This window comes from Cynocephalus volans, chromosome 10 (assembly GCF_027409185.1).
Source record: "Cynocephalus volans isolate mCynVol1 chromosome 10, mCynVol1.pri, whole genome shotgun sequence".
In the NCBI taxonomy this organism is placed as follows: domain Eukaryota; kingdom Metazoa; phylum Chordata; class Mammalia; order Dermoptera; family Cynocephalidae; genus Cynocephalus; species Cynocephalus volans.
In genome coordinates, this window is record NC_084469.1 from 102,867,852 (window position 1) to 102,890,150 (window position 22,299).

Consider the following 22,299-nt stretch of genomic DNA (forward strand, 5'->3'; position numbering starts at 1 on the left):
CGTAAATACTCGAATATAAGCGCCCTCTATTCATGGGGCCTAAGGCTGTAAGGAGTCCACTGGGAACTTCGAGTGGGAGAGCTCGGTGAAAGGTCCGGTGCACAGAAACCTGCGGGGCCTTCCCAAACCTCCCACCTAGGCCCATTGTTTGTCCCAAGAACCAGCCAGTTCTGATTTCTTTAAAACCATTTACTTACAAACTTTAATTCAGCAAAGGTCTGTGTGGGAAGATCAGGGATAGGATACCCTCTGGAGTGAATGCGGGCGAGTCAGGAGAGGGAAGCTGGTGGCCCAGTTGGCCCGGGGCAAGGCCTAGGCGCACCTCAGGTCGACAGGTCCTGCTGGTGGGCAAGTGCAGAGCTTATCTGCATGGAGTTGTCATTCCTAGCACTGGGCCAAAAGGAGGCCCGCTCCCAGTGATCTGGCCTGGGGATGGAGAGGTGGAGCTCATCTTCAACAAGGTGGGCACGGCAGAGGCTCATTGAGATGGGCACCATGCCTGGCTCCCACAGACAGCAAGGGAACTGGTTTAAGCTGGCAGAGAAGGCCCGTCTCCGCACCTAGGCTTGGGCAGAAAGGATGGTGGGATTGGTTTGCCAAGGCCAAGACTTTGGCCTTCTACTGTCCCCAGGGTGAAGATTCTGGGTAGAGGGGCCCAATCCCTAGGCCAGAGCTGTTTGGTCCTTAGTCAAGCTTCCAGAGCTTGGTGTTTGAAAGGCTCTGGCCAGCCGGGCCTGGGGCCCAGCTTTAAGGCATCAGAAAGTGAGGGGACTGTGGCAGGGAGCCGGGGACCCAAGGCTGGGGTTCAGGCCAGAGTGGGCAGGCAGGGGCAGGAGACAGCCACGCCTACAGCAGACATGGGAAATAGAAAAGGGCTGAGCTGTTTCAAAACAAAAATGTGGAATGCAGGCCCAGACAGACCAGACCTTGACGGAATCAGAGCTGGGGTCGCCCTGGACAGTTTAAAAAGTAATAAAAATTAGAAAAGGAAATAAAAGTCAATTGTCAAAGTTAAAAAAAGGGCACAGTCTCTGATCCTCACAGGAGGTCAGGGAAACCTCCAAGGCACTCGAAAGGCCAAAATACAGGAGTGATGAGGCAGGAGGGGACTCCCAGAAAAGATGGGCACAGGCGGAGGATAGGAGACGGGGCGGGAGAGGGAGCAGGCCGGGGCCCCTCTCTCTTAAGGCTGCAGGGCCAGTGCCGGGAGCAGGCCAGAGGTGCAGTGAGGCCCCCAGACTCCCCCACACTCCTCGGGCTCTGGCTGGTTGGTCAGCAAAGTCTTTCAGAGATTTTTCTATCACCGAAAGAAAGGAAAAAAAACAAAAACACAAAACAGCAGAAAACCCAGAAGAGATTTGGTTGGTGTGGGCCCTTGAGCATCTCTGGCGCTGGCGCCTAGAAAATCCTCTTCCGCTTCAGGTAGGAGTCTGCGTAGTGGCCGCCGAGGCCCTGGGAGTGCTGGCCCACGTAGCTGCCTTCCGGGCTGGGCTCAGGTGAGGGCAGCAGGTGGGCGAAGCTGCGTTTCTGGCCGCCCAGTGGGGTCTGAAGACAGAGGGTGGGGGGGCTGGGTTAGGGGCCACCTAAGGGCTGGGGCTCCCCAGCCCTGCATGTCCCCACCCCCTGCCTGTACCTTCAGTAGGTGGCTGTGACCATTGGGCCCAGGGCCGAGGCCCAGGAGCCCTTCACCAGAGCCCAGTGGGGAGGAGCCGACTGCCTAGGAGAAATGGGAGAGAGGTGGGATAGGTGACTTCCTGGGGTGAGAGGAAGTGTCCGCACTATCCCCTCAAGGGACTATGAGACCTGAGGCAGAATACTCCATTTCTCTGAGCCTTGGTTTCCTCATCTGTCAAATGGGGCAAATCCCACCCACACTCTGGGCTGCCCACCTGGAAGACTAGGCGGTGCCAGGTGCTTGATACACACACTCAGGGGGAGGACAATGGGCTGTTTCCACTCCGCACTGAGCAAGTCTGACCCCTGCCACCACCCCAGCCTTGGCCCAGGCACTGAGCGTCACAGAGCTATGATGTCAGCTCCCCACCCCCCACATCCTGCCTGTCCCTGGGGATCTGTCTTGGGGCAGGGAGCTCCTCACCTTGTTGAGGTGGCTCTGCTTGAGGCCAGCCTGCAGGCCGCTGGTGAAGTAGGAAGTGGGGGAGCCCGAATAGAAGTGAGACATGGGCCCCCCACTGCCCCCACCACTCCGCTCGCTGAAGCCACTGGGTGGGGGGGACATCTGCAGGGAAGGGGCTGGCTGAACAATGCAGACAACCGTACTGAGCTGGCCAGTTAGCTCAGTAGGTTCAAGTGCAGTGTTACAACATCAAGGTCAAGGGTTTGGATCCCTGTACCACCCAGCCGCCAAAAACAAAAAAAAGTAGTGTCCACCCACGTGCGTAGGATCCCCCCAAACAATTCTGGGCTTTCTGGCTGCTGGAAGATGAGCCATCTCCATGTGGAGCAGAGACAACCTGCCCCAGCCCAAGTCCCTACACAGCCTGCTGACCCCCAGCCATGTGAGAGAAGCCATTGTGGACCCAGGAGTCCCATCAAGCTGCCAGGTGGCTACAGGGAACTGCTCAGTGCCCCCAGAATGACTAAATGACAGGATGGCTTGTTCCACAGCAAAAGCTAATCACCGGCCCCAGGAGGTGGGTGCACAAGGTAGCTCTCACCTTGTGGCGGTTGGCTCCGTGAGGCCCGAGGGCTGGCTCCCGTGGGTGGGAGAAGAGCTGCCGAGGTCCCATTTCCTGAGAGGAAGCAGGAGAAGCATGCTGGGTTGGGGTCTCTACCAAGCTTGCCCCTGGCTGAACTCCAGGGCATGGTGTCATCAGGGAAGTCTGTCCCCTCCACTCTGGGCCCAGGAGGGGGCAGACTCAGCCTGCAGGGGCCACAAGAGAATGGAGCAGCTGAAAGGAGACCAGATGTGGGCCCCGTCCCAGGGGGTGGCTACCCCTCGGCCCCAATGATGGCTGCTGAGGAGTGTGGCCCTCATGGGACCAGGTGTGCGGAGTTTCCAAGGCAAGCTAGGAATCCCAGCTGGGTGTACTCTCACAATTTTTACATGTTGGCATTTATTTCTGTTGTTATTTTAAACCCAGTGTAGGCCAAACAACACAGGTGGCCTGCGGAGGACCAGTCTGCATTTTTTTTTCTTTTCAAGAGTTGTGTTGATCAGGCTGGAATGCAGCAGCTATTCACAGGCACGATCCTGCTACTGATCAGCATGGGAGTTTTGACCTGCTCCGTTTCCAACCTAGGCCACTTCGCCCTTCCTTAGGAAACCAGGGGATCCCACACTCCCTGGTCACACTGATGCCGAAATTAGTGGGAACACCTGATCGGCACAGCACACACTACAGTCCAGAACTCTGGGCTCAAGTGATCCTCCTTCCTCAGCCTTCTGAGTAGCTGGGACACAGGCACGTGCGCAGCCAGTTTGCAATTTTTGACCTGGAGGAAGCTGGGATCATAGAAGGACCAACTCTCCAGAGACAGAGACAGGATCAAAGCCAAGAAAGATGGACAGACAGGACAGACAGGATACTGAGCTCCGTCTCTAGAGAGAAAAAGGGTGTGGCCTAAGGCCTCTTTGGAAAGAAAGGCAAACTGACAGACAGATGCAGGGTGAGATCATCCAGGTCTTGGGAATGACAGACAGACAAGCAGCAAGGTCTGATGTGCAGAGACAGATAGTAGACTTAAGGGTAGAGACTGTGCCTGGCATGTTCCCCATGGCCTCCCTAGTGCTTGGCCTGGCACAGTCGGTACCAGGGAAACATCAGTTTGGAGAATGACTTGCCCTCAGGGGACAAAGCGCCCCAGCAGCTGGCTGACCACAGGGCAGCCAGGTACTCACCGAGGGGTAGTCGAAGCTGTAGCTGTCGGGCAGCCCTGGTTCAGGGGGCAGGCGGGCACTGGTGAGGGGGCTGAGCAGGTGGGACTTGAGCTGGAAGGCTTTGCTGCTGCCACTGCCACCTCCACCACCACCACCGGGGGCCGGGGGGTTAGGCAGGGGGCCGTCAGCTGGGTGGCGGCTTCTCCCGGTGCCTCCCCAGCCCCTGGCCTCCTTACCCACCAGGTTGCTGGCTGGGAGCAGGCTGTGTAGGTTCAGGTAGGGGTTCAGAGGGATCCGGTAGTCCTTGGGGGGCTCCCCCAGCAGCGACACCTGTAATGGGAGGGCTGGATTTGCAAGGGCCCCAGGCAGAGGGGACCTGGCCGGGTGGGAGGCTGGCAGGGTGCTGGGTGCAGGGTGGGGCCTTACTCCAGGGGGCATGGGCAGAGGCCCGCTGTCTTTCTGGAGGCCTCTGAGGCCACTGCCTCGGAGCCCCATGGGGGCAGGGGGTGGAGTGAGCTGGGCTGCTGGGGGACCCAGTCCCATGGCCTCCCGGTCACCCCCAGAGGGGCCAAGCAGAGGTGGCAGCAGGGGCGGTGGCTTCCCTCGCCGGTGCGGCAGCTCCGGGGGCAGGCCCCCCCCTACAGAGAGAAGGAGGCTATCAGCAGCCAGGCAGGACCCTTCCTCCCAGGGCCCAGTAGCCAAGGCCAACTACAAAGCCCTCTAAGGGCATCAACTCCTAGGACGCTCATGGCCACCCCGTGAGCTGGGAACCCACGTTACAGACAAGGACACTGAGCCCCAGAGAGGCTGGGTCACTTGCCCCAGGCCACACAACTGGGAACTTGCCACTCCCAGTTAAGAAAAGGGGCTTGGAGGGGGAAGTGGGCTGGTGCCCAGAGAGACATGGGCTGGCTGGGGTCTGTGTTACCTGCGGACAGCTCCCCGAGAAGGGGGTTAGCCGGCTGGGCCCCAGGCTGCAGGGCGCCCAGGGGTGAGTCTCCCAGGATCCCAGGCTTCTAGGAACAGAGCACAGGCAGCTGGAGAACGGTGATGAAGTGGCCCAGAGTCTCAGTGGTCACATCACCCAGCACACCCACACTCCAGCCCTTAGCAGACATGCATAATGTCCCCCAGTGCCTGCGACACCTCATCCACCACCCATCTGGTCAGCCAATGGTGACCGAGGGTCTCCTGTACGCCAGGCCACATCCTAGGTGCTGGGGAAACGCAGGAAACACAGACCACTCAAAGTGTCAGGGCCTGCCACCCCCCACACATGGTAACAGACCTTCTTAGACACTCACCATCCAACACCTAGCCCCCTTGCTGATTATCATGGAGCAGTGCCCAAAACACACAGCACAGTGCCAACTGCAGCCACACAGCGTGTGACAGCCACACAGGGTTTCAGTCATGCTCAGTCACACAGGGGCCCAAGCCCACAAGTTCACACTGTCAGTTACTATCAGACACCCCCATGTCACTGACTAGGCCCCCATGAGCCAAACCAGACAGGGTGATGTGTGCATGTGTGTGTCTATATGTATGTCTGTGTATCTGTGTGTGTGTGTCTGAATCTTTATGTCTGTCTGAGTCTATATCTGTGTGTCTGTGTGTGTGTCTGAATCTGTGTGTCTGAGAGCCTATGTGTGTATGTCTCTGTGTCTGAGTCTGCGTGTGTTTGTGTCTATGTCTGTGTGTGCATTTGTCTGACAGCCTGTGTGTCCAAGAGTTTGTGTGTGTCTGAGTCTGTGTGTGTGTGTGAGAGCCTGTATGTCTCTGTCTGAGTCTGCTTGGCTGTTTGTGTCTATTTCTGTGTTTCTGTGTATGTGTCTGAGTCTATGTCTGTGTGTCTGTGAGTCTGTGTGTGTGTTTGTCTGACAGCCTGTGTGTCTGGAATCTATGTGTATGTCTGAGAGCCTGTGTGTATGTGTCTGTGCATGAGCACTGAGTGGGTGTGGCCTGGACCTTCTCCCACAGAATTGCTGCTGGGCATGGTCTGTTCACAACCTGGTGCCTAGCAGTGTTCCAGCCCACACCCAGTTTCAGGCTATAAATGGGTGTGTCCAGGTCCCCTGACGCCACCCCAGCCAGCAAGGCCAGGTGACTTCTCCAGAGCAGAGGGAAAGGCAAAGCCTGCTGTGTGGGGTGGAGGTGGCGAGTCCTGGGCCCCAGGGACATAGCCAGACATCCCATGAGCTACTGGCAGAATGAGCAGTGCTTGGAAGGGAAGTCAAGGGGCTGCGGTGTGTGTGCGGATCAGGAGGGAGCCCGGCGGCCACAGGCATGGTCATTACCTTCTGGCTCTGGGTCTGCAGGGCAAGCTGCAGCAGTGCTGTGGACAGGGCGGGCCCATTGAGCAGTGGCACGGCCGGGGGGGCGCCCAGCAGGCCTAGGGGGAGACACAGGGAGGTGGATAGTGGTCCTTGGATGGGCACCCCCAGTGTCCTCCCCACCACTAAGACAGCCCCGAGCCTATTGAGGAAGCAGGAGACTGAAGCACTCAGAGGGCAGCTGCTGTGCTGGAAGGGCAGGGTCCACCCCAGGGAGGACCAATCGCCTCGTGCCACCAGCAGCTCCCTCCAGTGACCTCACTCTCCTTCTCAGGTGAGAAGGGTTTCCTTACCCTGCTTGCCCCCTGCGTTGCCATGCAGCAGGGGGTTGAGGAGCAGGTGCAGGGGGGCAGATGGCCCCAGGTGGTTGAGCAGCTGTAGGATGTTGGGCTCAGGCAGGAGCCCCTTGCCTCGATTGAGGGCCTGAGGGGAGGAACGGAATGGAGGGACAGCTCAGAGTCAGAGTGCCCCCGGCCACAGTGGGTTCTGCCAGGGGTCCTGGCATCTTGAGGGAGCTCCCCCATCCCCACTGACCCACCTCCCGCACACACTCACAGTTGCCTGGGCAGCGATGAGCGCGGCCAGCATGCTGCGGCCAGGGGGCCCAGGGGCGCAGAAGGAGACGCGCAGGTGGCTGCCCCCCAGGGCCAGGCCGTCCGCCCGCTGCTGCGCCTCCTCTGCCATCTCGGCTGTCTCATACTCCAGCACAGCGAAGCCCTTCAGCTGCCCGTCCTGGCCGCACGCCAGCTGGGGAGAGGGGGCAGGCGTGAGTGCCAGGGTCACAGCCCTCACATGAAGTGACCACAGTGACCAGAAATGGCTCCCGATCATGATAGTGACATGCCCCAGAGAGGGTGGACTCCAAGCTGGGCACCGTCCTGAGCCCTGTTCCTGCATCCACTCATCCAATCTTCTCAACGGCCCTGGGAGGCTGCATCGTCTCCATTTTTCAGAGGAGGCAACTGAGAGGTTGGCGTGGCCCAGGCCACACAGCTGGCAGAAGGGCAGAGCTGGGACCCACCTCACACTTGGGGTCAACTCCTCTGGGCCTCATGCCAGTGCCACAAAAAAGGACTTCAATTGGGATTCCCGAGCACACCACGGCACAATGTGGGGAAGAGGTGGTGGCTCTGGAGCACAACCCAACGACAAGCCTCTGGCTGGGGACACTGCAGCTGGGGTTGGGAAGGTTGCACAGCCTGTGGGTGAGGCAGGAGGCCTCCAAGCTCAGGTTTGAGGCTGACGGTGCCAGGTGGGTGGGAGGACATGAAGCAAGAACAGAGGTATGGCCAGGCCAAGGAGGTCCTTCTGCCCTTGCCAGCAGCCATTTGGTTCTTCAGGTCCACAGCCCCTTCTCCTGATCCTTGGGGCCAGATGTGTTCCAGAATTGAGAAGTTTGGAGATCAGAAATGGAGAAGAATGGAGATCAGGAAGTGGAATGTTGCACATACTATACACCACATATCAGTCACCCCCAGCAGGGTCTGGGCAGCTCCCTGTACCTCAAACAAATGAATAGCTCTGCAGCAAGATGTGAAGACAAAAGCCACTAACAGCCTACATCATCTCAGAGCAGGCTTTGCCACCAAATGGGCCTGCCACAGACTCAAGGAACAAACCTCCTTGTCTTCAGGGCATTTCAGGTGCTGAAACTGTGGGTGGGTACTGTGAGGGCACCCAGCCCCTGCCCTGCCTGATATAGAGGGATCACCCTTCACACCTGCAGGTTGGATACCACTGGCGTCGTGTTGCTGCACTGCAAAGGCACCGAGAGCACCCCCTGTTTGCAGACAAAGAAAATGAGGCTCAGAGAGGGGCAGTACTCTGTCCAGGCCACAGAGCTAGAACTGGGATCAGAAGAGGCTACGCAGATGCCCTTCATGGAACCAGCCACCTCCTGGTCCCAAATGACACACTGATCACTGTGTCATGGTTTAGCACTAGCACAGTGTCCATAAGATGGAACACAGTGCAGCCGCAAAAGGAACACGAAAGATCTTGCGTCCAAACACAGAAAGATGCCAGAGACAAAGCCAATGGAGAAACAAAACCAAACTAGGCACAGCAATATGGCGTCAAGAAAAGGGGAAAGCAAGAACATATTTTGAAATGCATAATACAATCTCGATGAAATGAGACACAACTGATATGAGCAGGACAGCTAGAGAAGGTGCCGGGGACTGGATGGAGCCTTTCCCACTGACCTTTCTGGATATGCTGAATTTTGAAGTGGGACTGGACTGCCCAATCATAAAAAAAAAATTTTTTTTTAAAGACGTCTAACAAGGGGATCTTGACCCTTGATTTGGTGTTGTCAGCACCACACTCTCCCAAGTGAGCTAACCGGCCATCCCTATATGGGATCTGAACCCATGGCCTTGGTGTTATCAGCACCACACTCTCCCAAGTGAGCCACGGGCTGGGCCCTACAAAAAAATTTAAAAAAAAAAAAAAAAAAGATTTTATTTTTTTTCTTTTGGTAGCTGATTGGTACAGGGATCCCAACCTATGACCTTGGTGTTACCAGGCCACACTCTAACCAACTGAGCTAACTGGCCAGCCCTAAAATAGACTTTTTATTGACACTAAGGTCTTGTGATTCCTAATTTACACATTTCTATAGCAAATGTCTTTAAGCAACTTTGACATAAAATAAAGCAATTAAGATGCATACATTTGCCTGTAAATAAATGGCAAAATGCACTGGAGGGGGTGTCTATGGATTTCCTTGGCATTCTCATCTTGATTATGTAGAAAATAAGTGCCCCCCGTGAGGACAACAAACTCCTAGCTTGCCATCTGGCTTTCTTGGGATGCAGGAGTGCCCAGTTACGAGTGTAGTCATCAGCTACCAAAAAAAAAAAAAAAAAAATTGTGATCAGCTACAACTAGAAAATAAAGAATTGGAAAGGAAAAAATAGCAACTTTAGAAGAGTTTAGAGTTCACCAAAGCATCTTTCAGGAAAACAGAATGCTCAGAAGTTAGCTACCAGTGGGGGCTGGCTGGTTAGCTCAGTTGGTCAGAGCGTAGTGCCGATAACACCAAGGTCCAGGGTTTGGATCCCTGTACCAGCCAACTGCCAAAAAAAAAAAAAAACGAAGTTAGCTACCAGAATGCAGGTACAGAAAATCAAGGCTATGGAAAGCCCTAGAGAACAGCAATAGAAAAAAGGGGAAAAACAAAACAAAACAATTCTGGACTGAACTATAAGACTTAGAGATGGAAATCAAACATTGTGAAAGTTAAAAATATCCAGCAAAGAATAGAAAAGCTAGATAAAGAAAATAACTCATTAGAGCAAGAGACTTCGCAACTAGAAAAGAATAAGAAACAGCTGGATAAGAAAATAAAGGACTTGGACAACAGGCAGAAATACACAATACCCCATTAGAAGAAAATGATGTGAGGTCTGGAAAAAAAACAAAATTCCATTCAAAGAAATTGCTTTATATAAGAAATCCTGTCTTCATCTGAAATAATTAGACCAGCACCAAGGTCAAGGGTTTGGATCCCCGTATAAGCCAGTCACAAAAAAATACATAAAGATAATAAGGAGCTTGTGAAAAGAACACCTATTGATATAAAAACTTTGTTTACATTACATGCAGTAAATACATTTACTTAAATTTATGGTAAATACTTTTTTATACTTTTAACTCAAGAATTTTTAACACAGAGGTGCCTGGATGCACATCTTCTCATAATCATGCCTATCGTAGGGATGAATAGAGACTTGGAGGGGTCAAAGGGTGACCAAGGCCACATGGTCCCTAAATAGGAAGATGGAGGCTCGAACTTTGACCAGCCTAACTCCCAAGCCCATCCTCCATTCAACCAGGACACCTAACGTGACGGTGAGCTTCTCAGAGGCCTCAGCACCTGGTACTCAACAGGTACTTGATAAATGTCTGGTGAATGCATAAGAGGAGAAAAGAATGAGCAGCCATTCACAACAACCTGATCACGATGCACTGCTAGCACCATTTCCAGATGGGGAAACTGAGGCTCAAGAGAAAACCGTAGTTGGTCATGACCCTGCAGTCCTCATTTTCCATGGGAGAGGATGTGGCCACTGAGATAATTCACCTTGTGTCCTGAGCCCTGCATAGGGTCCAGCAAATAGAAAGTGTGCCCCAGAATGAATGGGTGATAAGTGGATAAAGAGAGGGGCTCCTACAGATGCCCGATTTCAATGGGGCACCAAGACCCCATTTATAGGAGGGGACAGGGACCCCCTCAAGGTCGCAGAACTGGGGTCTGAGCCCAGGATGATCCCATCTGAGCCCACACACTGGCCTCTTCTGGGCTGACCCAGGGCTTTGGAGCAAGGCCCTAAGAGTATAACCCTAGGCATGTCACTTGACCCCTCTGTGCCTTGGTGTCCTCACCTGAAAACAGGTGGAGGGATGACACCTGCCTTTCTGGGTTGTTATGGAATGAAGCATTTACAGGTAACATACTCAAAACTCATAGGGAGTGCTGGAGGAATGTCCCCTTTGGGAATCTGTGGACTAGGCCTTTGGGGTCCCTCAGAGAGCTGGGCCCAGCCTGTTTTTGCCCCCCTGCACCAGTCATGGGTGAAGTACACACAGAAGTGCCAGGCACATTCTGTTCACTTGAATGAGCAAGGCATTGTTTTGTCAACCCAATGTGTGAGCACTGAATCCCCACTTACAGAGAAGGGAAACTGAGGCTTCAAGAGTGAGCAACTTTTTCAGGGTACAGAGCAGGGCTGGGATCTGGCCAAGCCCAACTTTTTTTTTCTTTTTTTTTTGGCTTTTTTGTGAACGGCCGCACCGTGCTCAGCTAGTGAGCACACCGGCCATCCCTATATAGGATCCGAACCCGCGGCGGGAGCGCTGCTGCGCTTCCAGCACCGCACTCTCCCGAGTACGCCACGGGGTTGGCCCGCCAAGCCCAACTTTCTGACCTCAAAGCTTAGATGGACCTCAGTGCTAGATCAAGGCTGGCACTCCACAGGTGCTCAACAGATACCCAATCAGTGTGCAAAATGATGGGGTGTGTGAGCCTCAGCACCAGCAGTTACAGAGGCAGCCTTGCCGGTATTTGACAGTAAACCGAGGCCTGGGGTTGCACAGGGAACCCTAGCTCCCATCTGGGCTCTCACCAGCAGCACCTCGTGGCCTCTCCAATAAGAGACTCATTCATTCAAAGCTGCATCGGTGCTGCTTTACTGCAAAGGGAACTAGGAGATTAGAGAAGGCAGGTTACTCCAAAGGACCTGTTAGGTGTTCTGGACCTGGCAATGTGCCCCAACATCCCCTCACCAGGCACAAGGCTCACCTGGCAGAAGGTGGGAGTGTGGACGGCCGACAGCGCCCGGCGTAGGGCGTCTACATCGCTGAAGCCAGGAGGCAAGTGGTCGACACAGAGGCAGCGGGAGTGCAGCAGGGCGGGCGTCAGCTGCCCAGCATCCATCCAGTGCACGTAAAGAGTGCGTGGGCCCAGCGGCTTGCCCAGCAGATCTGACTTGGCGCGGGCAGCCGAGTCCTTCTTCATGTACTCGGCAAAGCCGTAGCCCTTGGAGTGGCCGGTGTGCTCACTGTAGACCAGGAAGCAGCGCTCCAGGCTCCCGAAGGGCCGCACCAGCTCCTCGAACTGCTGCTGAGTGAGGCTAGGGGGCAGGTTGGCCACGCACAGCAGGGCATCCGTGGGCTGCAGCTGCACCGACAGCTCCCGCTCCCGCAGGCGGCTCTGGTGGAAGGTGCTGATGGCTGCCTCAGCCTGCTCCCCGTTCAGAAGGGTCACGAAGGCTACGGTGGCAGGAGGGGTGTGAGGTCAGCAGGAGCCCCGAGGGCCTGCCCCTCCACCCCATGTGAGATCTCAGAATAAGGAACCACCAGGATATCTCAGGAACCAGCCGATTGGAACAGTCACCTCAGGTGACTGTTGATCAACTGGCACAGGTGACCCTCAGGGGCTCTATGAGGCCAGCTCCCTGCTGTCTCCTGTGTCTACCTGCAATCCACAGCAGCACTCACTCACTGTGCACCCAGCTTTGTCCTAAGACCTACGAGTGAAACTCGGGTGATTCATAGGGTAGTGGTTAATTCCCAAACACTACGTGGCTTTGGGGTCTCAGTTTCCTCATCTGTCATCTGGGAAGAGCTTAATCCTCATAACCACCGTTTTGACAGCGAGGAAACGGGCCCAGAGCAGCACCCTCTGCCCAAGTGGAGGAGCCAGAACTTGAAGCCCAGCAGTCTGGCTCCAGGGCCCCTCTCTGCATGCCTCCCTCACCGCCTTTCCAGGACACCAATGCGCCTCGGCCCTGCTGCCCCTGCCACTCCTGATTCACAATCCACCCAGCAGCTGCAGGAAGCTTTGTTCAAAATGATAATCAGGTCGTGCCATGCCCCTGTCCAGTGACTTCTCATCACAGGGTCCACTGGAGCGTGCATGGCCCAGGCTCATGGCCTCCTCACCCATCTCTCGTAGCTGCTCCCTGCAACATGCCAGGCACACTCTGCCTGGGGCTTTTGCAGCTGCCATTCCCTGAGTGTGGAACACTGAGCCTCACCTATTCACCTGGTTAGCCCCAACCCTCTCTTCAGGTCTGAGTGCAAACAGCTCTTCCCCCGTGAAGCCTACCCCAACTGCTCCTGTTTTAGATCCCGGCTGTCTCACAGTGCCCAGTAGCTTTTAGTCCCCAAGACCATTTCCCCTTCGCATCTGGAGTTGTTTGAATAACATCCTCCTCCCTGGACTAGACTGAATGTTTGGTTCACAGCTATATCCCTGGCACAAAGCAGCACATAGTAGGTGCTCAATAAATATTTGTTGAAAGACCATTTGAACAGAAGTGTCACTCAATATCTGGATCCCTGATGCTCTAGGTGCTCAGTAAATAGCTGACTTGTTGACTGTCACTAAGCGCCCAGCACTCACAGCCTTTAGGTGCTTTTTTTTTTTTTTTCCTGGTGGCTGGAACTGAACCCTCTATTAGGTATTTTGATGTGTTTGGTTCCATGGCCATGCCAAGCAGATAAGGTACATGTTATGGTCATGCTCAATTTGCTAGTAAGAAAACTGAGCCTCAGGAAGGGTAAATAAATCTCTTGCTTGTGGCTGCAGAGAGTGAGGACAGGACAGACCAGGATTCTTTTTTTTTTTTTTTTTTTTTTTGGGCAGCTGGTTGGTAAAGGGATGCAGAGCCTTTGACCTTGGTGTTATAACACCACATTCTAACCGACTGAGCTAACCAGCCAGCAAGGGGCCCGAGATCTTAACCACTACAGTAGCCCACCAGGTGGGTCTCTAAGAGGCACCTGTCCTCAGCTCCTTCCCACCCATGTTACAGATTGCAAATGAGGCCCCGGGAGGTCTAACGCCTGGCACAATGCCTGGAGGTACAGACATCGACTGAGGGCCTCCCGCATGGGTGCCAAGGCTCACAAGACCTGTCCCTGTTCTCATGGAGCTGACCCTTCGGTGCAGGAAGCAGATGGGCGAGCCAACAACGACAGCCCAGGGTGGTCAGTGCTATGACAGGGAGCTGCCTGACTCCACCTGGATGGACCTGGATGGAAGAGGGACAGCCCAGAACCTAAAGGGGGCCCAGGAAAATGGTGAAGCTGGGGCACATCCTTGCAGGTAGCATCAAAGGAGCCTCAGACAGGTTTGAGGAGAAAGAAGAATGGGTTAGGATCAGGTCTGAGAAGATTTGCAAAGGGATAGGGAGCTGGCTTTCTGGGAGGCAGGGGGACAAACAGGAGTGCGAAATCATGGAGGCAGAGAAGGGGAAGGGAGGCTGCCATTTAGGCAGAGATAGAGGGAGCATGGCCCAGGTGGAAGCCAAGGGAATGGAGGGGCACCGATTATTTTTGAGGGTTTGAAGAAGACCAGACAGGCCTGGGTGACTGACTGGCTGGTTTGGGGGAGGGAGGTGGGCAGAGGGTAAGCCCAATGCCAAAGCACTGGCTGAGCAGCCAGGAAGAGAACATCAAGGCTACCCCAAGATGGACACCTAGGACAAGGGACAGTGCAACCTGCTGCACTGGCCTGGCGTGATATATTCCACCCAAAGTTCAGGAGAGAAGATGCTAGGCCAAGATCTTCCCATCTTCAGGGGCTGTCACCCCCTGCCCTGGTCCACCCCCATCACCCCACAAACCTGTCCCTTTGTATTTGTCCACAAAACAGTACTTGAGTTCATAGTCGCTGAGCAGGTCATGCACTTCCTGTGGAGACAGAAGCCAAAGGACAGAGAGTCACCAGGAACTGAAGGGAGAAACTCAGTGCCACCTTCATGTGGACCAACTCTGAAGGCAGGTCAATTACCACCCCATTTAACAAATGGGGAAACTGAGACTCAATGAAATTATTTGCCCAAGGCCATTGAGCCCATACCTGGCAAAGCTGGGATTCATGGCCTGGCTGCAGACCCTGTGCTATTAACCAACACAACACACTCTTAGACAGTATGCCTTTAGAGAAGTCTTTTAAACTGTCTGAACCTCCGTTTGCAAAACTGTTTCCAACTCTCCAAGTTAAGTATTAACAAACCCATTTTGTACGTGAGGAATCTGAGGCTCAGAGAGGTGAAGGGATCTGCGGAAGATCGTGCAGTCGGCCAGGGCAGCAGCAGGAATGCCACCCAGGGGTACCTGACTAGGGAGTCCACATTTTCATAAGCCCACATTGTGTGGCTTCATGTGCCTCCCAATTCCCTCCTGCTGACAGGACCACCCTCTCGCAAATCAGCTTTGACTTGTGCCAGGCACGCTGTGCACTTTGCAGGAGGGACGTGTTCCCCAGCTGAGAGAGTGTGGAGACTCAGAGGAAAATCAGCTCCAGAAACAAACCAGACCATGCTTCGTGGCACCTGACCCAGGTCTGTTCCCCAAACCATGCCCCTCCCAACATTCCTGGGGCGCCACTAGCCATGGGCCCAACCATGGGGGGTAGGGGGGAGGCACCGTGGCAGATGTGCTGGTGGACCAGAGAGCAAGGACTCTCAGGAGCGGGGAGAGAGAACCCATCCCACCGCCACTAGGCGGGGCGGTACAGGTGTCATTTCCCAGGGTCCAAAGAGCATTGGGAAGCCCTGCCCCATGTAGGCCCCAAGAGAAGGGCACTCCTGGTGGGAAGATTAGCCAAGGGGGCTCCAGAGAACCCAGCCCCTACTCGCTTCCTGTAGATCTGGGAGCTGGGGGCAGGAGACCCCATTTTTCCAAATTAAATCCTGGGACTTTTGGAGATGAGACCCCAGGGGCTGCTATAACTTCCGGATCTATCTCTGAGAAGTGAATAAACGCGTGATATGGAGGGATGTACTCTAGCCAAAACGGAAACTTCTCGATATGAGGTCCTGCCACCCCGTGGGTAAAAGCACAATCCGGGTAGGGGGCAACTGGCGTCCCTATGTCCACGCGCCCCAATCTAGCGGCCCATTCACAACACCCCAACAGGGTAAAACTGTCCGCCCCCTTCCATTACCCGCCCCTTTAAGTCATTTGGTCGCGCCCAAGCCTGTGGTCGCCCCTAGCAACGTCCTCCCTCAGCCCAAAGTTGGTTTCTCCCTTCATCACGGCCCCCCCACATCCCCCTGTTGGTCTCTTCCGACCCCGCGTGGATCCCGCGCTTGGACGCCCCCGCCAACATCCCCCCTCGCACGCCGACGTTGGTGTCGCCCACTTCCCCCCGTGCACGGTGGTATTTCCCGCCACGCTCACACACCGCCCCCCCATACCTGGTTGGTAACGTCCCCCGGGAGGCCCCGGATCAGTATTTTGCGACGGTTACGGAACTGGCGCTCGGTATGTTCCAGGCGTTTCAGGATCTCTTCTGGATCTAGCTGCGGCAACTCTTCTTCGGGAGCCCGGCGCTCCGCGGCATCCCCGGCTTCAACCTCGGCCCCAGCCTCCGGGCTCAGTGGGGGCCGGTGAGTAACGGACACGTCGGCCGCCATCTTGGGAAACCCGGCGCCTCTGGGACCAACGAGCCGGGGCGGAGCGGCATAGAGCGGCGAGGGCGCGCCTGCCTATTGGCCAAGAGCAGCTCCGCCTCCCTCCCGACCCCCTCAGCCCATTGGCTGAGGTCTAGACCTCCTGTCAGAGTTCAAGTCCCGTCTGGGCGCTATAAGCTCCTCCCCCTTCCGCCTCAGCGGTTCCATTCAGTGCACGCGCAGGGCGGTTGTCGCGGGACGCGCGTGGAATCAAGCCACAGACAAGGGAGTCTAAAGGCTTTATTGATGCGGAACCCGGGGATACAGCCAAAACCCCAGTCCTCTTTGGCTCAGGATCCCAGGGGTCCCGCAGCTCCACCGCCTCGTTGGCCTGAATAAACATGAGGGGCAGCGAGGTACTCTCCTCTTTGGCTCAGGATCCCAGGTTTCCCGCAGCTCAGGACGGCTCTTCCCCCCCCACCCCATTGGATTGTACAGACGTGAGGGGCAGCGAGGTGCTCTCCTGTTTCACGTGGTAGATGCCGCTCCGCTTCATCCCGAAGACGTACGTTAAGGCCCCTGTGACAACCACCACTCCCAGGATCACCAACACCCCCATGACGACGTTGACGGAGCGAGAGTTCCGATCTAGGTAGAGAAGCGCGAAGTAAACACACGCGTCCTGGCCCCGCGCTGGCTTACCCTGAACATCTGTCACCACGACCAGGGTGTACGTGCCCACGGGCCCGGCCCGCCCAGCAGTGATAAATGCCTGACGAAGAATGGGATCCCGACGGGCAACTCAAGACTGGAGCCTTCCTGCAAACACCGTAACTGGAGGACCGGGTTGCCCGGGGCCTAGCAACGCAGGACATGCGTAGTTTTATCTTTCCACGCCAAGCGCTGGGGACATTTGGCTTGGTCAATCTTGGGACCGTCTGTGGAACCACCATGTGATTAGACACCCAACACACCTGAAGTACAGTGGGGCCAAGACGAGTCAAGTCTTTCCAGGTCAGGGGGGCGAGGGATTAAAGGTCTGAGTGACTAACTCACACAGGACACGCAGCTGAATGCTCCTGTTCCTGTGCAAGATCTCCCCGTCCACCTGGAGGGTGGCATTACAGAAGAAGTTGCGCCCGTCGGCGCTCTCGGTGACATTTAGCTGAAGCTGGGCGGGCTGCCCCGGCCTCGCGGGTGGAACCCCGTCCAGCATGATCTAGACTCGGGCCTCGGCCTCTAAAGTTACATTCACTGTGGACCCCTCGGTGACGTTGGGCTCACTCAGCTTCAGAATGGGCCCTAGGAAACCTAAAGGTGGGGCATTGCCTAGGAGCTTACTGACCACGACCCCTCCGGTGGGTCAAGCCGCACCCTCTGCACGCCGCTGGACCTCTTGATGCACCTGCGCCGCGCCTTTCGACTTTTCCAGCTCCGCCCTCCTTGCGGGCCCTGCGCGACTTTGGGCGCTTAGACTGTAATTCTAGGGCGCTCAGGCCCCTCCTACGTTGCTTCTCCCACTTGGGGAGCTCAGGCCCAGCTTTTCGGTTTAGTCTCCGCCCCTACCTGCCACGCCCCTCGGGCTGTGGTGGCCCCGCCCCTTCTTACCAAAGACTGTCAAGCTGTGGGCCTCGCGACTCTCGCCCCCCAGGGTCATGTTGCACACAATCTCCCAGGCACCCTCCTGATCGGCACGCGCCATGGCCGTGGCCATGAGCGTGTCCCCGTGGCTTTTGACTACAGGTTTCAGCATCTGGTTCCCCAGCGCCAGTTGGACATGGGCCTCAGAGGCAGGGAACAGCCCCTCCAGGGTGCAGTCCACCTGCCATGATGTTCCCACTTCCAAGAACTGGGGGACCTCGAGGCGTGGAGCGGTCGCGGGCAGGACTAGGGAGAAGAGTATATGTGAGCAGGAGGACTCAGCCACGGACGCTGCTTGCCCTAGGACACCCTCATCCCCCCACAAAGAACCTCCTCTTCCAAGGATACAAAGTGATCTGGATCACCCCTCTTCCCAGGACACACCCGCACGGCCATGAACACGGCCTTCTCAAAAGATCTCGTGGCCTCGGGCTTCCTTCTGGTGCCACCCTGCCCAATGGCCAAGTGCATGCCCTCCCAGAAGCCCTTGAGGTCCAGTCCACCCCATTTTCAGAAACCCCACAGCTAGGGCACCCCCTACTCTAGTTCAGCTCTTCACCGACCATCTGCAGCCCTTTCCCTCACCGAAAGTTCGGAGGCGTCGGGGGGCCGAGGTGTTCTGGAACAGTACCAGTCCTAGGGGCCGCAGGTCGAGTTCTGTGCGGCAAGAGAAATTGGCGCGGTGATCACCTCTGCTCGCCAGCACCGTGGCCGTGACATTGGCAGGCTTCCCCACTACCAGCTGTCTGCTCAGCTCCTCTTCCCCGCGAAGCAGCACTGCGGTGAGGTGGGCCCGGGGCTCCCCGCCCACCACCTGGCAGTGCAGGGTGAAGTTCTTGCCCACGGGCTGCCAGGGGGGCAGGGGCGCCAGCTCCACGGACTCCGGGAACCCTGGGGGAGCGGGGGAGAATGGCCATTGTCAGCCGCTCTGCAACCCCCACCTCAGGGACTGGAGAGGAAACAGAAGGCAGCCTTGGGCAGAACCGTGAACTTTGAGTTAATAAACTTAGAGGGCTATTGTCATTAGCATCACGATTCTTATTTCCTGTGCTGTCAGACACCTTGCCAGGCACTGAAATAAAAGGCAGATTTTCTGTTTCCAAGTACATCACAGTCAGAGGAAACAAATGAAGGAAGGGACAAACGTTTATGACCATTTATATTAATCACAAAAGTTCCTGTTTATCTAGATCTTTCCTTAGACTTTCCAAGTGTCTTCCACTTTCATGCACACAGCAACCTAGTGAAATCTCCTCTATTATTTTTCTCTTGTATAGATGAAGAAACATATAGCCCAGAGAGGTGAGGTGATTTGCCCAAGGACACACAGCCAGGAAGTGGCAGAGCCCCAGTTAGAATGTGGGTCTCCCAAACTGCAGACCTGCCTCCTTGATGTCATGTCTACAGATTCCCTCGGCCCCACCTCCCAGCTTCAGACCTGGACTCCTGCCTTGGCCTCTCCCAGAGAGTGGTTCAGCTCTCTCCAATCAGTCCCAGGCACTGAAGGCTTTCATGGTCCACCTGCCAAGCAACAGCCTCATCTGGTGCTCTGGGACAGTCACAGGGAACTCAGTGCCCCAGTCTGGGTCCTCTACTCGCTGTAGCTACAGTGCCCATCACAGGCATATCTACAAAACCCTGCACTTCCCACCCTTGACAACTCAAGCCTTGATCTTGAGCTGTCACACAGAAGCCCACAGACTGGCTGCTATGAAAGAGATTCAGGGCTGGCCGGTCAGCTCACCCTGTGAAGCGTGGTACTGATAACACCAAAGTCAAGAATTCGGGTCCCCTTAGTGGTTCAGAATATTTAACAAGGAGGAAGCCTCCACCTTAACCTTGGGTACCACTGGTCAGGGACTGTGGTATGCTGGTAATGCTAGTAGTTGGGATCTCAGGGTTGGGGCAGGAGGAGCCCTGACTAATTTTAAGCTACCCAATGTGATGCAGAGTTGGGAGCACCGTTGACTTTTTTTTTTTTTTTTTTTTTGTCTTTTTCGTGACCGGCACTCAGCCAGTGAGTGCACCAGCCATTCCCATATAGGATCCGAACCTGCGGCGGGAGTGTCGCCGCGCTCCCAGCGCCGCACTCTCCCGAGTGCGCCACGGGCTCGGCCCGCACCGTTGACTTTCAAAAGCCAAGACAAGCAGGCTCCTACACAGCACTTGGACAAATGCATCCCACTGAGTATCAGCTGGGGGCTACACAGGCATGTACACCCCCAGGTCATGGTCATGGTACATCGCACAGGCACACACAGAGACAAGGAAATGCACACAGGCAAAAGGATACATACACACAGAAGTACTCACCCAGAAACACAGGTACAGAGACACACTGACACAGACATCCACCTACACTCACACACTGAGAGACACAGATACTGACATGGACACACGCACATGCTCATAGAGATAAACACACGAAGACACAGGCACAGACATATGCAGACATCCACACACAAATATAGAGACACACATATGCACAGACATGGGCATACACATAAACACACACAGACACTAACACACAGGCACACTCATACTGATACAGAATGACGTACAGAGATACATACACTCACGGACACACACAGGTACACAAACGCAGATGCTTTTAGACCCTGACGCACACACAGCAGCATGCACAGCAGCATACATGCAATCACACTCGTAACCTTCACTTATCTACTAAGGCTTCACAAATCAGAAATCACCACGAGTGATGTACTCTGCTGTTTTATGGTTCATTCTATTTGTTTACATGCGGAGAAACTCTGGAAGGACCTCCATAGATTTTACCTGTTTTCTTTTGGCGGCTGGCCAGGATGGGGATCTAAACCCTTGAACTTGCTGTTACAACACTGCGATGTAACTGACTGAGCTAAACAGCTAGCCCCAGATTTCACCTGTTAAAAGCAGGAACTTGGGAGCCAGACTGCCGGCTTCTCCACTCACGGTCTGCGAACCTTAATAAATGACCTTATCCACTGAGCCTCAGTTTCCTTATCTGTGAAGTGAGGCTCATACTGTACCTGCCCCAGACTGGGGCTTTTGTAAGGATCAAATCAGCCCCTGTATGTCAACACTTAAAACTGCCCACTCTCTACCAACATTAGGTGGAGTTTACATTCACACCTTCTGATACTTTTTGATTTTTTTTTTTAAAAGATGACCGGTAAGGGGATCTCAACCCTTGGCTTGGTGTTGTCAGCACCACGCTCAGCCAGTGAGCAAACTGGCCATCCCTATATAGGATCCGAACCCATGGCCTTGGTGTTATCAGCACCGCACTCTACCGAGTGAGCCACGGGCCGGCCCATACTTTTTGATTTTTAAACCACATGCATTTATTACCAGCCGTAAAAAGAAAAGTAATAAATAAAAGACATGAGATAACATTTTAAAAATGCTTCCTGGGACCTACATAAATTGATTTCATAACTGCTGCCCTGGCATATGGTTCAGACGGATCTTGTCTATCTCTGTGTCTGTCTCTTGCTGTCTTACACGCATACGTACAGGTCTGAGCTCTGGGTCAGAACCTTGGTCCATTCCTGCAAACTCCAGGTGCCCACTCCCCTGAGCCATTGGCCACCTGACCCCACCACTGTCCTAGGGAGGCCAGTCCCACCTCCAGGCATGTCCACTCACGGTACACAGTGATGCCAGAGGAGCTGATCATCTGGGAGCCATTGCAGAAGCTGGAGCAGAGGACGCGGCTGTCATCAGTCACGTTGCTGAGCCAGAAGGCTGCCCAGCCCAGGCCATTACCTGCCCATTCCTTTGACAGAGACGTCTCCAGACTGATGAGCTCAGCATGGGGGCAACGGGTACTACAGTTTACCAGGAGGGACCCTCCAGCAGGAAGCACTGGGTCCTGGGGCTCCACCCGCAGCAGGAACTCCTGCCCCTGGGTACCTTCAGAAACATGGGCAAGTTCTGCTGTTGTTCAGTGTTTCCCACCCACCCATCAGCAAGCCCACCATTCAACACCTCCTCCTGCTGAGAAAGAGTGGTCCCACCCTCATGGTGCCCCTAGTCCAGTAGGGAAGACAGAAGATGGATGAGGAACAGAGGAGAGCTCAGACAGAGGCCAAGAGAGGCTCTGACCCAGCCTATAGAAGGAGGGGAGTCAGGGAAGGCTTCCTGGAGGAGAGGACAACTATGGCCAGTTTTGAAGGCTAAGTAGGAATTAGCCAGGTGAAAGAGAGGAGTGATCCTGGCAGGGGGACCCTCACAGGCAAAGATTGGGGGTCCAGATGCAGCAGAGAGAGTGTGTGTGTATTGGGGGACAGAGTGCAAGTCACATTCAGGGACCTGACCACCCAAAGGCTGAGTTAAGGAGCCAGAACTTTCTCCCAAGGATACTGGGGTGCCCCCTGTCAGATCTGAGTTTACGGAGGGGCTCCGGTGGCTAAAGCAGCAGGATGTGGGGAGCTTTGCTCCATCCCCCCATCCTACCAGTCCCCCAGCCCCAGCCCTCCCCTGCTTGACCAGCCTCACCTGAGGGCAGCACACAGCAGAAGGTGAGCAGAGCCCAGCAGGCCCCGGGCAGCGGCCAGGAGGGCACCATGGTGGC

At 55.2% G+C, this 22,299-nt stretch overlaps 2 protein-coding genes across 3 annotated transcripts; both read right to left on the reverse strand.

Annotated features, from left to right (window-relative positions):
* Positions 1-174: 174 nt before the first annotated feature.
* RAVER1 (ribonucleoprotein, PTB binding 1) lies at positions 175-16,113 on the reverse strand. 2 transcript variants are annotated; one of them, XM_063110947.1, is made up of 13 exons: positions 15,888-16,113; positions 14,310-14,376; positions 11,480-11,949; positions 6,730-6,921; positions 6,468-6,597; positions 6,139-6,233; positions 4,770-4,857; positions 4,268-4,479; positions 3,863-4,171; positions 2,679-2,753; positions 2,099-2,239; positions 1,634-1,717; positions 175-1,545 (listed from the first exon to the last, which is right to left on the reverse strand). In XM_063110947.1, the coding sequence occupies exons 1-13, from the start codon at positions 16,104-16,106 to the stop codon at positions 1,399-1,401; spliced, it is 2,229 nt and encodes a 742-aa protein (XP_062967017.1). In that variant the 5' UTR covers positions 16,107-16,113; the 3' UTR covers positions 175-1,398. The 2 variants fall into 2 exon arrangements, with proteins under 2 accessions (XP_062967017.1, XP_062967018.1); XM_063110948.1 differs by having other exon boundaries at positions 1,465-1,545; positions 1,634-1,713.
* A 135-nt stretch (positions 16,114-16,248) lies between these two features.
* On the reverse strand, positions 16,249-22,299 carry ICAM3 (intercellular adhesion molecule 3). The gene is given in 10 exon segments (XM_063110016.1): positions 16,249-16,473; positions 16,564-16,730; positions 16,785-16,815; positions 16,817-16,856; positions 16,858-17,020; positions 17,139-17,393; positions 17,691-17,969; positions 18,309-18,614; positions 21,372-21,638; positions 22,224-22,299. Coding segments are annotated over 10 exon segments (1,803 nt in total). The 5' UTR covers positions 22,294-22,299.

Bases quoted from the DNA above. Each gene is read 5' to 3' on its own strand.
- RAVER1 (XM_063110947.1), bottom strand. From the start codon at position 16,106: ATGGCGGCCGACGTGTCCGTTACTCACCGGCCCCCACTGAGCCCGGAG. The intron at 4,172-4,267 runs GTAAGGCCCCAC...CTCCCATTACAG, and splicing joins CTCTGCCCATGCCCCCTGGA to GTGTCGCTGCTGGGGGAGCC. The intron at 1,718-2,098 runs GTGAGGAGCTCC...CATTTCTCCTAG, and splicing joins AGCAGAGCCACCTCAACAAG to GCAGTCGGCTCCTCCCCACT.